The sequence below is a fragment of the Taudactylus pleione genome, unplaced genomic scaffold, assembly GCF_031769625.1.
Source record: "Taudactylus pleione unplaced genomic scaffold, aTauple2 ptg000262l, whole genome shotgun sequence".
NCBI lineage: Eukaryota > Metazoa > Chordata > Amphibia > Anura > Myobatrachidae > Taudactylus > Taudactylus pleione.
The window spans coordinates 4,279,248-4,292,057 of NW_028284664.1; the positions used below are offsets into that span (position 1 = coordinate 4,279,248).

Consider the following 12,810-nt stretch of genomic DNA (forward strand, 5'->3'; position numbering starts at 1 on the left):
CACCCCTCACACTGACGGACACCTGCAGCACCCCTCACACTGACGGACACCGGCAGCACCCCTCACACTGACGGACACCGGCAGCACCCCTCACACTGACATACACCGGCAGCACCCCTCACACTGACATACACCGGCAGCACCCCTCACACTGACATACACCGGCAGCACCCCTCACACTGACATACACCGGCAGCACCCCTCACACTGACGGACACCGGCAGCACCCCTCACACTGACGGACACCGGCAGCACCCCTCACACTGACGGACACCGGCAGCACCCCTCACACTGACGGACACCGGCAGCACCCCTCACACTGACGGACACCGGCAGCACCCCTCACACTGACATACACCGGCAGCACCCCTCACACTGACAGACACCGGCAGCACCCCTCACGCTGACATACACCGGCAGCACCCCTCACACTGACAGACACCGGCAGCACCCCTCACACTGACAGACACCGGCAGCACCCCTCACACTGACAGACACCGGCAGCACCCCTCACACACACACTGGCCAGGGGTCACAGTCACGCTGCTGAAGATACGGGTTCCAGAGCAAGTGTCGATGATTTTTCCTCAAAATATGGATTTTAGGAGAATTTAGACCTGCTCTGGACTCGCTCACAAAAAAACTTGAGTGCTAAAACAATGTCAGTAACCTGCACCAAATTGAATACCAAAAATATTGCACCTGCGGGAAAAACCCTACAGGTGCGAGACTTTTGTTAAACTCAACCGTAAGTGTAGCCCTTTTCATTTCCCTACTTACCATTAAACATGCTGTTAGCAATTGCACCGCAGGGAGCCATTGGGGTTCCATTGCTGTAAGTGGTAAATGGTGCACAGCTGCTCGATGTCTGCACACTCTGTACAAAAGCAAGAAAACACATATAACATTACTCCTGGGCAGTGTGGTAAGTTCTTAATATTACCATTGTTTGCGGCCAGGGATGCTACACAGCTACTGGAACCAATAAAATGCATCTCCCCCAACGCACATGCCCTGAAGTGCAGCGGAGGCGTGAATGGGCCAGAATCACCTCCAACCCACTTGTTATGCCCTTTACAAAAAGTGACTTCTCTGCACCTCATTTTCTAGGTAGCATAAGTTTGCTCAGGGACTGAGGCAAAAAAAAGTATTTTCCCTCCCCATAGAGGTAAAAAGGAAAAGTTATATTAGTTTTGACTTGTTGGATTAAGCAGAATAAAGGAACTGAGCTCATTACTTTAAATAATAAATATATAAAGTATTATTTTTGCTGCCAAACTTCTTTACCACTTTTACAATAGTCACATTTGTGGATGTAAAAAAATTAACACACCTCTAAAAGGTGTACTATTAAAGGAGAAGCTTTAGAAAATATTATGTTTTCTATTTATTGACAGGTGAGCACTTAGGGGGGCTTACAGTTGCCCAAAACCCCTGCCACCAGGACGGGTAATGTTGTGGTCGATTGATTGATAGGCTGATCATTGCTTGTGACTGCTGATCAGACTAATACATTGCCCCCTAACTTCACACTCTCGCCATTTGTGATCTAATATCAAACATGTACCATCCCATAGGTGCAGACAGGAAGAAAGTCTGTTTTTGCAGAGCCAGACAGAAGAAGGTAAGTGTAGAGTGGGGAAATCTTAATGCACTGTAGGCATAGGAGTGGGCTCATAATTTAACAGGAAGATGAAGCTTAATCATTTAGTGGGTGGTAGGTAATTTATTGGTGGGGCTGTTTACATTAATATTAGGGGTCACAGCAGTGCATCGTTAGTTTATTTGGAGTGTTGGGAATAGCTATTTAATGCTAACTTGGTGTGGGTCTATTAGTTGAATGTGAGGCTGAGTTCGGGGAGGAAGGGGATATTTATTAACTTTTTGAAGTCCCGCAATATCTCACCTATGCCTCTTCAGGGGAAAGCTAGAGTCAACAAGATGTCCCCTGCTCGCTGAGTGGCAGCCATGACATCCTGGCTGGCTGATTCCAATAGGGGGCTTTACCCCAGGGGAATTTTGAAAACCCAAACCTCCAGGATAACAAGGATGCAGCCTAGGGGTCTTACGGCTAGGGAGGAGACGACTGTACAGCTGGGTACACACTAGAGCGATGTGTACCCAGACAATATGGCTGCCGAAGGGCTCACATATCGTATCTGCCATACACATCAGAAGGATGTAATAAAGGACGGAACAAACCCTCGTTCCGTCCTTCATTACCTTGCACAGTGCCGCATGCGATATTGTCTGGTTGGCCGTGCAGCACAGCCGACTGGAAAATATCGCTAACAGGAGAACGCAGATTGGCCATACACACTGGACGATATGTCGTTCCGATTAGTCCGGAAATTACATATCGGGCCAATATTGCTCCAGTGTGTGCGAGGAGATCTTGCTAATGCTGCTTAATTGGAAACCTAACATCGGGTAGTTTTTAATTTCCTCCACTAACTGTACAATAGACCGGGATGTTCACTACCTCCAGGATCCTAATTCCATCTTGAAACAAGTGGCTCATACAGGTTATATCTATTGTGGGGGCTGTCAGTTTGAGCAATATACTCTTTTTAGATAATTGCCTAACTTGAGGTTTATGCACAACAGTAAGTTACTTTTTCTCAGTAATTTTATGAAAGGTGTATTATTATTACTGTATTAATGTTTTATTGTTTTATCAATAAATGTATAATTTTACATTAACCAAGCCGTATATAACTATATATATATATGCTGTATATCCTCTAGTGAATATTAAACTACCCACTAGCACTGTTTTACATTTCTTGTATATCGCTCCAGTGTGTACCCAGCTTTAGTATTGTGGGACCTAACACGTCCTAGCTGTCAACACAATAATAAAATGTCATTGAGCCTTTACCTGTTTCTCCTTCCTGCTTTATTGCCAGATTTGATTGTTATAGCTTGTAACAAATGCTGCTGATGTGTTATTACAGACAGGTGTGCCGATGTGTTATTACAGACAGGTGTGCTGATGTGTTATTACAGACAGGTGTGCTGATGTGTTATTACAGACAGGTGTGCTGATGTGTTATTACAGACAGGTGTGCTGATGTGTTATTACAGACAGGTGTGCTGATGTGTTATTACAGACAGGTGTGCCGATGTGTTATTACAGACAGGTGTGCTGATGTGTTATTACAGACAGGTGTGCTGATGTGTTATTACAGACAGGTGTGCTGATGTGTTATTACAGACAGGTGTGCTGATGTGTTATTACAGACAGGTGTGCCGATGTGTTATTACAGACAGGTGTGCCGATGTGTTATTACAGACAGGTGTGCTGATGTGTTATTACAGACAGGTGTGCTGATGTGTTATTACAGACAGGTGTGCTGATGTGTTATTACAGACAGGTGTGCCGATGTGTTATTACAGACAGGTGTGCCGATGTGTTATTACAGACAGGTGTGCTGATGTGTTATTACAGACAGGTGTGCTGATGTGTTATTACAGACAGGTGTGCTGATGTGTTATTACAGACAGGTGTGCTGATGTGTTATTACAGACAGGTGTGCTGATGTGTTATTACAGACAGGTGTGCTGATGTGTTATTACAGACAGGTGTGCTTATGTGTTATTACAGACAGGTGTGCTGATGTGTTATTACAGACAGGTGTGCTGATGTGTTATTACAGACAGGTGTGCTGAAGTGTTATTACAGACAGGTGTGCCGATGTGTTATTACAGACAGGTGTGCTGATGTGTTATTACAGACAGGTGTGCTGATGTGTTATTACAGACAGGTGTGCTGATGTGTTATTACAGACAGGTGTGCTGATGTGTTATTACAGACAGGTGTGCTGATGTGTTATTACAGACAGGTGTGCTGATGTGTTATTACAGACAGGTGTGCTGATGTGTTATTACAGACAGGTGTGCTGATGTGTTATTACAGACAGGTGTGCTGATGTGTTATGACAGACAGGTGTGCTGATGTGTTATGACAGACAGGTGTGCTGATGTGTTATTACAGACAGGTGTCGCCTTCTTTCACTACATGTATTATTTTAAGGTATTAGTGTGTGCGGCCCTTTTGAAGGTTAGAGGGCTGCCTATGTGGTTGTCTGCATATACTAAAACACTTGGGGTTTGGGGCATGCTGGCTTTGTCTAACCAAAAAATGATCAGTAAAATGAGTCCTTGAGCAGTATCAGTGATAAATGTTTTGGTCAGTTATCAAGGACATAAGAAATATGTGAGTGGGGGTCTATTGTTTGAGCACCACCCCGTGGCCACTGAAGATTGTATCTACTACTGTGATTACACAAAATAAAACTAACCTCTTTATTAGTAACATTTCTCCCAAGTAACTGGGCATAATATCTGGATATCACGTATCGGCGATGGTTCTGGAAGAAGTTGCTGAGGCCATAGTACATATAGACATCCCCCTGCAGCAAAGAAATATACAGTATGTATGACACGTTCGATTCAAGTAGAAAACATCGCTAAGCTAAGCTGCGGACTAGAACAGACAGGATGTAGTCAAAAGGTCAACATCACAATGTCGACAGCTATGATATTGATATTGTACAAATGTCAACAGGCAATGTGTCAACATTCAGAATGTCGACATTAGAGTTAGGCTGTAGAAGGGAGGGTTAGGCTGCGGGGGGAGCTTAGGGTTAGGCTGCGGGGAGGAGGGATAGGCTTCGGGGGGGAGGTTCGCATAAGGTTGCAGTGGAAAGTTAGGCTAGGTTGCGGGGGGGGTTAGGCTGTGGGGCGAGGTTAGGGTTAGGCTGCGGGGGGGGTCAGGCTGTGGGGGAGTTTAGAGTAAAGCTGCAGAAGAAGGTAGGGTTAGACTGCAGGAGGAGGTTAGGATTAAGCTGGGGGGAGGGTTAGGCTGCAGGGAGGAGGTTCGCATAAGGTTGAGGTGGAAGGTTAGGGTTAGGCTGTGGGGGGAGGTTAGCGTAAGGCTGCAGAGGATGGTAGGGTTAGGCTGCGGGAAGAGGTTAGGATTAAGCTGCAGGGGGAGGGTTAGGCTGTGGCGGGAGGTTAGAGTTCTACTGAAGGGGGATATTTTAGGGTTAAGTACTAGAGGGAGGAACACAGCTCGGACCCAGAAGTTACCGTCACATGACCTGCGGGACCTGGAAGCCACCTCAGTTGTCAGGGCCATCGGGGATGATATGTTGACATTCTAACATGTGGACAGTTCATTACTGGTCAATGTCATTATGACTGTCGACATATCAATCCACATCCAAACATACTTGTGTTTTTCTGACTAGAGGATGGCTATTCTGGAAAAGTCCATTTGTTCGTTTTTCGGTAGTTCTACAGTAGATTATAATCAGAGATAGGAAGTTTATGTAAGTGCACGTTTTTTTAAGGAAGGTCACACATGAAGCCGAATCAAGACTATGGGTCGTATTCAATTTGAAACGAAAAGTCAGAGGCCGGACTTTTACCCACCCCGCGTATCCCCGTATTCAATTTCAAATGCCGAAAACGGGACACAGTGAAACTCAAACAGTCGAAAAGTCCTGTAATTTTTTGGGGAAATCAGCCTGATACCCCCCAAAAGATACTCTGACATGGGGGATTCACTATGGGTACCCCCGATTAGCCCTGCTGAAAGTATTTGGGGTTTTTGAATGGTCTCAATAGGCGTTATTTAGCGTCTGTCTGCAAGTGGTGAAGAATAGCATTTTGCTACTTTTTTGGAGGGAAAATAAGTATTCCCATCAAATTTGGTTTACATGAAAATGGGTGCAAGCAGGGCCGTTTCTAGGGGCAGGCGACCCGTGCAATCGCACGGGGCGCGCTGCCTCCTACCCCTGCTGTAGAAACAGCATGTTAACTGCCGGGCGCCCGGCAGAGCAGAGCAGCCGGAGACGGAGGCTCCGGCTTCCGGCTCCCACAATGTGCACTATGGGAGGACGTCATGACGTCTTTCCCATAGTGCAGAGAGAGGAGCAGCCGAGCGGAGCGGACGCCAGAGCGGGGCTGAAGGTAAGTGTTACTGTTTGTTTTTTTTTGTGTGTGCAGGCAGCCTGGACAATACTTGGGGGGAGGCACTACTACTGGGGGCACTTCTGCTGGGGGAGCCACCACTACTGGGGGCACCTGGGCACAGCTACTAGGGACATTACTCTGGGGGCACTTCTACTGGGGGAGACACCACTACTGGGGGCACCCGGGCACTACTACTGGGGACATTACTCGGGGGGCACTTCTACTGGGGTTATTGCTTAGGAGGCACCACTACTGGGTGCATTGCTCAGGGGCCAGGGGCACTTCTACTGGGGGCACTTCTACTGGGGGCACTACTACAAAGGGAGCGTTACTATTGGGGGCACTAATACAGGGGCATTAATACTGGGGAATTTATAAAGGGGACACTACTACAGGGGGCATTACTATTGGGGGCAATACAACTGGGGACACTACTACTGGGGCACTACAACAGGGACCATTACTATTGGGGGCATGACTACAGGGGACATGACTACAGGGGGCACTACTAATGGGGGCTCTGCATAAGTTACACTACCACTGTGGGCACTGCATAAGGGGCATAAATACAGGGGACACTGCATATGGGGACAACTACAGGGGGCACTGCATAATGGGCACTTTTGCCTGAGAGCCAGTGGGGGGGGGGAGCCTAAGACCTGTCGGGATGGAATGGCAAGGGAGGGGGCTGGAATGAAGTGTGTATTATGTGAATCATGTTTTTTCAATGTGTTTTATGTGGTTCTGGATTTAATAATGTATTTGAGGTGGATGTGGTTTTAAAACGTGGTTTATGTGCCTCTGGCTTTTCCAATATATTTTATATGGAAGTGGTTTGTTGCAGTGTATTTTATGTGGATCTGGCTTGTATTTTCAATGTGCTGGGCTCGCTCCCAACGCGACTAAAACCGGGTGTGATGCAAGGTCATACTTCTGCAAATGTCACACCACAGGCATGCACACAGAAATGCGGCGTGGGCTTGTGACAGCTAGGCCACACCCCATTTTTTGAGCGCGCGCCGGAGGCGCGCGCATGCTGTCTATCTTTTGTTTAGCTACATATATTTTTCAGCGCTTTGCCTCTGACAGGTTAGACACCCCTGTACTCAGTAGTCACAGTGGCTGTCATTCTGTGGTCTTTCTAGATCACGCTCCCTTACTGTGATACCACACCCCCTCACGATGACGCCACGCCCACTCCACAATATTACTGCTTCGAGGGGGGGGGGGGGCGCATTTTGACTGCTCGCACTGGGAGCCTCAGACCCTAGAAACTGCCCTGGGTGCAAGCATATTTTAAAGTTGCTAAAGTAAAGCATTATATAGCTCCAAAAAAGCACCTTCAGCAAGCACCTGCAATCAAAAAACCACCTCCCCCATACTTCCAGACACCTCCAAAAGCTATTTTTGATTTGTACCCCCACTTTGCTTTTTTCCGCCCATTTTTTCAAAGTGCTTTCTTGGGGTGTCTTTAGTGCTTTTTTGCTGCAATTAGCGTCAAGGGGGGTGTACATAGGGTTTAGGGGGGTTGCTGCAATTTTGCACCCCAAAACCACGATTCTGCACTTTTTTCCGCCGGGCATCCATTGACGATACTTTTCCGCTGGTTCCACCAGCGAAAAGTCTGGGAAATTGAATATGGGGATAAATTAATTAGGCGAAAATGACGTCATCATCGAAAAAGTGTTGCCGAAACTGACTTTTCGCTCCAAATTGAATACGGCCCTAAATAGGCATACGTCATTTTGCATATTTGTATATTTTTTTCGTTTATGTTTCTTGGCCACTCTAGGGGCGTGCCCAGCGTTTCCAGAGTTGATGAGCTGCCCCCAGCCTCTATACATTTAAGATGTCATGCGCGTGGGAACAGCATCCATTCGCCTCTGCTCTGCCATGCATCCCAACAATTTCCCCCATGGGTCAGTGTGACCGGCAGCTGGGACAGTGCTCGTAAAGCAGGACTAACCAACCAAAATCAGGACAGTTGGGAGCAGTGCCGGATTACCAAATAGGCAGAGTAGGAACTGGCCTTTGGGCCCCGCAATATTGATTTGATCTTGATAGAAAATTACAATCAGGCTCTCTTATATTGTTTTCCAAAAGATAGAAAAAAGAAATCAACTCCAAGAAAATACTGTATTAATGTAATGTACTCATTAACAACTTATATCATATAAACCATCATTTTGATATCTGCTAGGGCTACTATAGATCAACATTGTAAATCCCCTTCCCCCCCTCCGGTTGCCAAAGTTATAGTGAAAACACAACTCCATTGCTGCTTTCTCCCCAGGCCCGCTGAGAGCTGCGTCGGGCCTGGGTAATAGGGGGCGTGGCCTAATTGCAGGAGGCGTGGCCACGCCCCCTTCCCCCCCCAAAAAAAGATTTGCAGCTGTGCGCTGGGGAGGGGGGCGCTCTGGGCCCCCTCAGCCCTGCTCAAAGCCAGGGGTGGCGCGATCAGTGTGATCGCTCACCCCCACAGGCATAGGAGACTGCTGGGAATTGGTATGAAATACCGCCGGCCGGCGGTTCGATACCCGTCAGCGGCAGCCCGACAGGAGCAGAGTGCGACGCAGCGGAAGCCCGACAGCGCTGGAAATCCCGATCGTGGATAGGTAAGTATTTACTAACCTAACCTAACCCCCCTAACCCTAACCCTCCTTAGGGGTGCCTAACCCTAACTTCCCCCCCAAGTGCCTAACCCTAATCCCCCCTCTAAGTGCCTAACCCTAACCACCCCCTTCCCCACTGCCTAAACCTAAGTCCCCCGGGGAGGTGCCTAACCCTAAGTCCCCCCCAGGGGTGCCTAACCCTAACACTCCCTCCCCCTAGCCTAACCCTAACACTCCCGGGGGGGTGCCTAACCTTAAGTCCCCCCGGGAGCCCTAAACCTAACCCTCCCCCCCCGCGGCTGTCCGCTCGCGGTGCCCGGCATCCCTACGATCGGGATGCTGGGCGCCGGTCTCCCGGCATCGGGGAAATGCGAGCGTTTACATCTAGACGCCCGGCATTTCACCCTTGCCGGGAAATGGCAGTCGGGAAGCCGGCTGCCGGTATTTAGGCAGTCGGCTTCCCGATTGCCTCCCGACTGCTGTGGCTGCAGACAATAGTTTTTAGAGCAATAGAGTGGTCTTGCTCTTTGGGAGATAAACAGAAGCCTCCATTCAATCTTCATTCCCTCTTGTACTTCATGGGTGAGAAGTAAAGAAACCCTCAGAGCTGACAGATATGTAAACATGAAACATAAATTTATTTTACAATGCATCATATCAATTACTGTTATCAAAAAGTTGCCTCTCAAACGATAATGTCCAATGATCCATTTAGAAATCTGCAATCAAAATTGATTTAAAGGACATCAATAATTAGCCAAAGACCTTTATATCACTTAAATATTGTGGTATGCTTTGCCCATCATCTGCCACTGCTGCTCCCCCTGGTAATGTACAGATTGACTTGATCTGATCATAAAGATTACATATATCGAAGGGAAAAGCGCAGCCTTCTTTTATGTACTGCTGAACCAAAATGGACGCCACTTTTTTTTATCAGTTATATTAAGGGAGGGGATTTAAGCTCAGAAAGCAAACACATGTAAGTGTTAGGTAGTCTTTTTTTTTTCTGCCCCACAGCCTGTTATTTTTATTGTGTTGCTTTTTTATTTAATTTGAAACAGAAATATTTTTTTTTCTGTTTCACCATTAATAAAAAAAGGAAAGAAACCTTAGAATAGAGGTAAAATAATAATAATAATAGTAGTAATAATAATTAAAAAAAATAGGCACAAAAAAGTAAAAAATGGGCAATGTCCATACATTTTAAATGTATTATTTGATTGAATTATTACTTTTCTTTCATGACCACTTGATTTCTAATTAATTTCTACTCACCTGAATGTCCTTTTTCACACTAAAGTTGATAATACAGCCGCATGGCTTCTCTGAATACGAGGAATTTTCCCTTAGTTTTGTACATTGTGAGCAATAATCAGAATAGTTGATCTGTGAACAATATAATATAACCGATATTAGCAACAATAATAATCAGATAAACAATATCAGCACAGAATTTGCACCTTGCATAAAATTTGCTTGCGCCAATAATTTTAGTTGCACTTGTGACCACTTCTGCTTCTGCAGTACAGTAAGCATGTGCAGACGCAAGTTAAACATGGCATGCTGTGACAACCCTGGCTCTAATAAGAGCCAATCTATACTGTAAAGTGGGAGGGTGCCATTAGCTGGCGCAGCAGAGCACCAGAGGGGGACAAGCTTGCAAAAGAAAAGGACTGGTGGTTTGCACATGTGCAGTGCAGTGAGAGAGATGCCAAGGAGTTGAGCTGGAGAGCGGGATGAGGTTCTGAAGACCTGTGAGCCAAGAATGGGCAAGTGACGATGATGAGCTGGTGCCATTTGACAGGTCCACTGAATACCCGTTAACAGAATGCCAGGGACCGGTACAGAAGCGTCAGCAGTGTGTCTGAAATATCAAGAGAGGCAGCTTGTCATTGCTGGGAGCTGCAGCAGAGACCCGTGAAGAGTTATACTGACAATAGGAGACATCCCCAATAAAAGTGTATTGCAATATTGAGTAAATCTAATACCTTCAAGAGACAGAGGGCCTGATTCAGAGCGGGACGCTATTTGCGAACAGTCGTTCAGGAAAAGGGGCCGGTTATTTAAATGAGCGCTCGCTCTTTGCGGTCTGTTGACGCCTCTATGTCTGAACGAGCGAACAAAACATGCGCTCGCTATTTTGTAAAGACGCCCCCTGGCCGTTCGCATTATACATCATCTCCGCTATTTATTAGATTAATCGAGTACATCGAAAGGCGTCTGAACTGCTCGCAGTGCTTGTGGTAGGTTTTACTTCCCGCAATCACTGCGAGCAGTTCAGGCTAAAAGACAACCAAGTGACGTGGTCGATGATGCTGCTTTGTTAATTATCCACACCCATTAAACGCCCGTTTGGCACGCCTGCGTTCGGATCTCCACTCCCCGTTTTCAAGCACCTTCCCCTGTTACCACCCACAAACGCCTCATTCTGTCACTCAAATTAGCAGGCCCTCGCTGTTTTGCGAGCACACGATTTCCGACCGCAATGACTGGTTGGCGCATGCGCATTACGACGCATGCGCAGATGTGCGAACATCGCTCGGAGCGAGTGAGCGGCCGCTTATGAGCGGCTCAGAATCAGGCCCAGAGCTATATATATATATGGGTATATATATATATATATATATATATATATACACACTGACAGCGTGATATATGTGCTGATTGAGCTACTATTGAACTAGTGGGCTGAGGGCCTGATTCAGACCCACTCGCTAAGATGCATACTCTCGCTGCTGCCGATGGTATGCAGTGTGTATGTATTGCAGTACGCATGTGCATACCTTAGCGAAAGTTCACAATGCATTCGCTCGCTGCACATAGACAGCCCAGCAGAGTGAGTGACAGGGGCTGGCCATTAAAAATGGGGAAGTGGAGGTGTAAACACAGGCGTGCCTGAGCATCTCAATGGCGTTTTAGAGGTGTGCATAATTAAAATACAGCATCATAGTACACATCATCTGGCTTGTTTTTACACTGAAGTGCTCGCAGTGCTTGCTGCAGGGTATGGTCAACCTCAAGCGCTGCGATAGCATCCAATGTTACCCGATGTACCGATAGTTGCATACACTTCCTGGACATGACGTACACAAGTGGGCATCTTAAGACAGGCTGGTGGGTGTCTGCATACACTAAGTGATTGCGCTCTAAGAAATACTGGGCATGCTAATGCATTGCTGTGTGGTAGCACTGCCTACGCAATTTGCATACACATCATGTATGCAAATTGTATAGCGAACGGCTCTGAATCAGGCCCTGAGTCTATTAGTATAATGTCAGTATACCATTTTGTGCGAAAGATTGATATAAGAACTGATTAAGATTACACTTAGGACAGAGCTACTGATACTATTAAGTGCTGAAGATAGCTGTATTACTAAAGGGGAATTTCATTGTGCTTTATAATTGGAAAGTGGAAGTTATTGCTCTCTGTAATCAAGAAAGACCAGCATTAGATGCTAATTTTGTTACATTTGCCTATTGTGGATAACAAGAACATGCATATTATAGGACAGTGACCACCTAGCAAGGGAGTACTCCAATTAAATAACTTTGTGTTCACTTTAAAGTAAATGATTGATCAGTCTGAGATTTGCTAGTCTGCTAAAGAATAATCTGTTTTGTTATGTTTTCATATAACTGTTATTGAGAAGTTTATTGTGTGTTTAGAGTGTAGTGTATAGAAGTTGATAAGAAATCATATTTTCCATAGTTATACCCAAAGCGGTGCTGCAGCAGTTTAAGTAAAGAAATCTATGTAACCATTGGTGAGGATCATTGCTTATTTAGTACCGTATTGCTAGCTACTGTGTCATTTTTCATATTCCTTTTTTGCACATTTACTGCCATTATGTTTGGTGATCCTTATTTTTTCCATACTTTGTTCCCTGGACCCACATCCTCTTACTTCCTCTTTAATAAATCTAATGTTATGTAAAGTCATTTTACTGTGTTTATGGGGCTAGCATTTCTGCTACATCCTGAGAAGTATAAGCTTGTGGAGTCATTGCAGAGAAGAAGGAAAATCTGCTGAAGGTGCTGTCTAAACTGTAAGATACTATCTAACTTTTGTAGCTGTAAGCACTTAATTGCCAATCCCTTTGTTCATGATAGGGTCACATGCGACTAACTTTGTGAACCATTCCTTATTGCAGCTTAAATGCCTTTTTGCACCTGAATCTATATACTAGCAATCCTTCCTGCAGCTATCTGT

The 12,810-nt window shown here is 45.9% G+C and overlaps 1 protein-coding gene across 2 annotated transcripts in view; it reads right to left on the reverse strand.

Annotated features, from left to right (window-relative positions):
* LOC148514038 (cell cycle control protein 50C-like) overlaps positions 1 to 12,810 on the reverse strand; it is a 37,542-nt gene that overhangs the window by 10,880 nt on the left and 13,852 nt on the right. The window contains exons 2-4 of one of the 2 annotated variants that reach the window (XM_088481081.1): positions 9,873 to 9,983; positions 4,305 to 4,415; positions 781 to 868 (exon numbers count right to left, since the gene is read on the reverse strand). In XM_088481081.1, the coding sequence (XP_088337207.1) occupies positions 781 to 868; positions 4,305 to 4,415; positions 9,873 to 9,983 (310 nt within the window). Of the gene's footprint in view, positions 1 to 780; positions 878 to 4,304; positions 4,416 to 9,872; positions 9,984 to 12,810 lie in introns of both variants that reach the window. The other variant, XM_088481080.1, reaches the window with a different exon arrangement.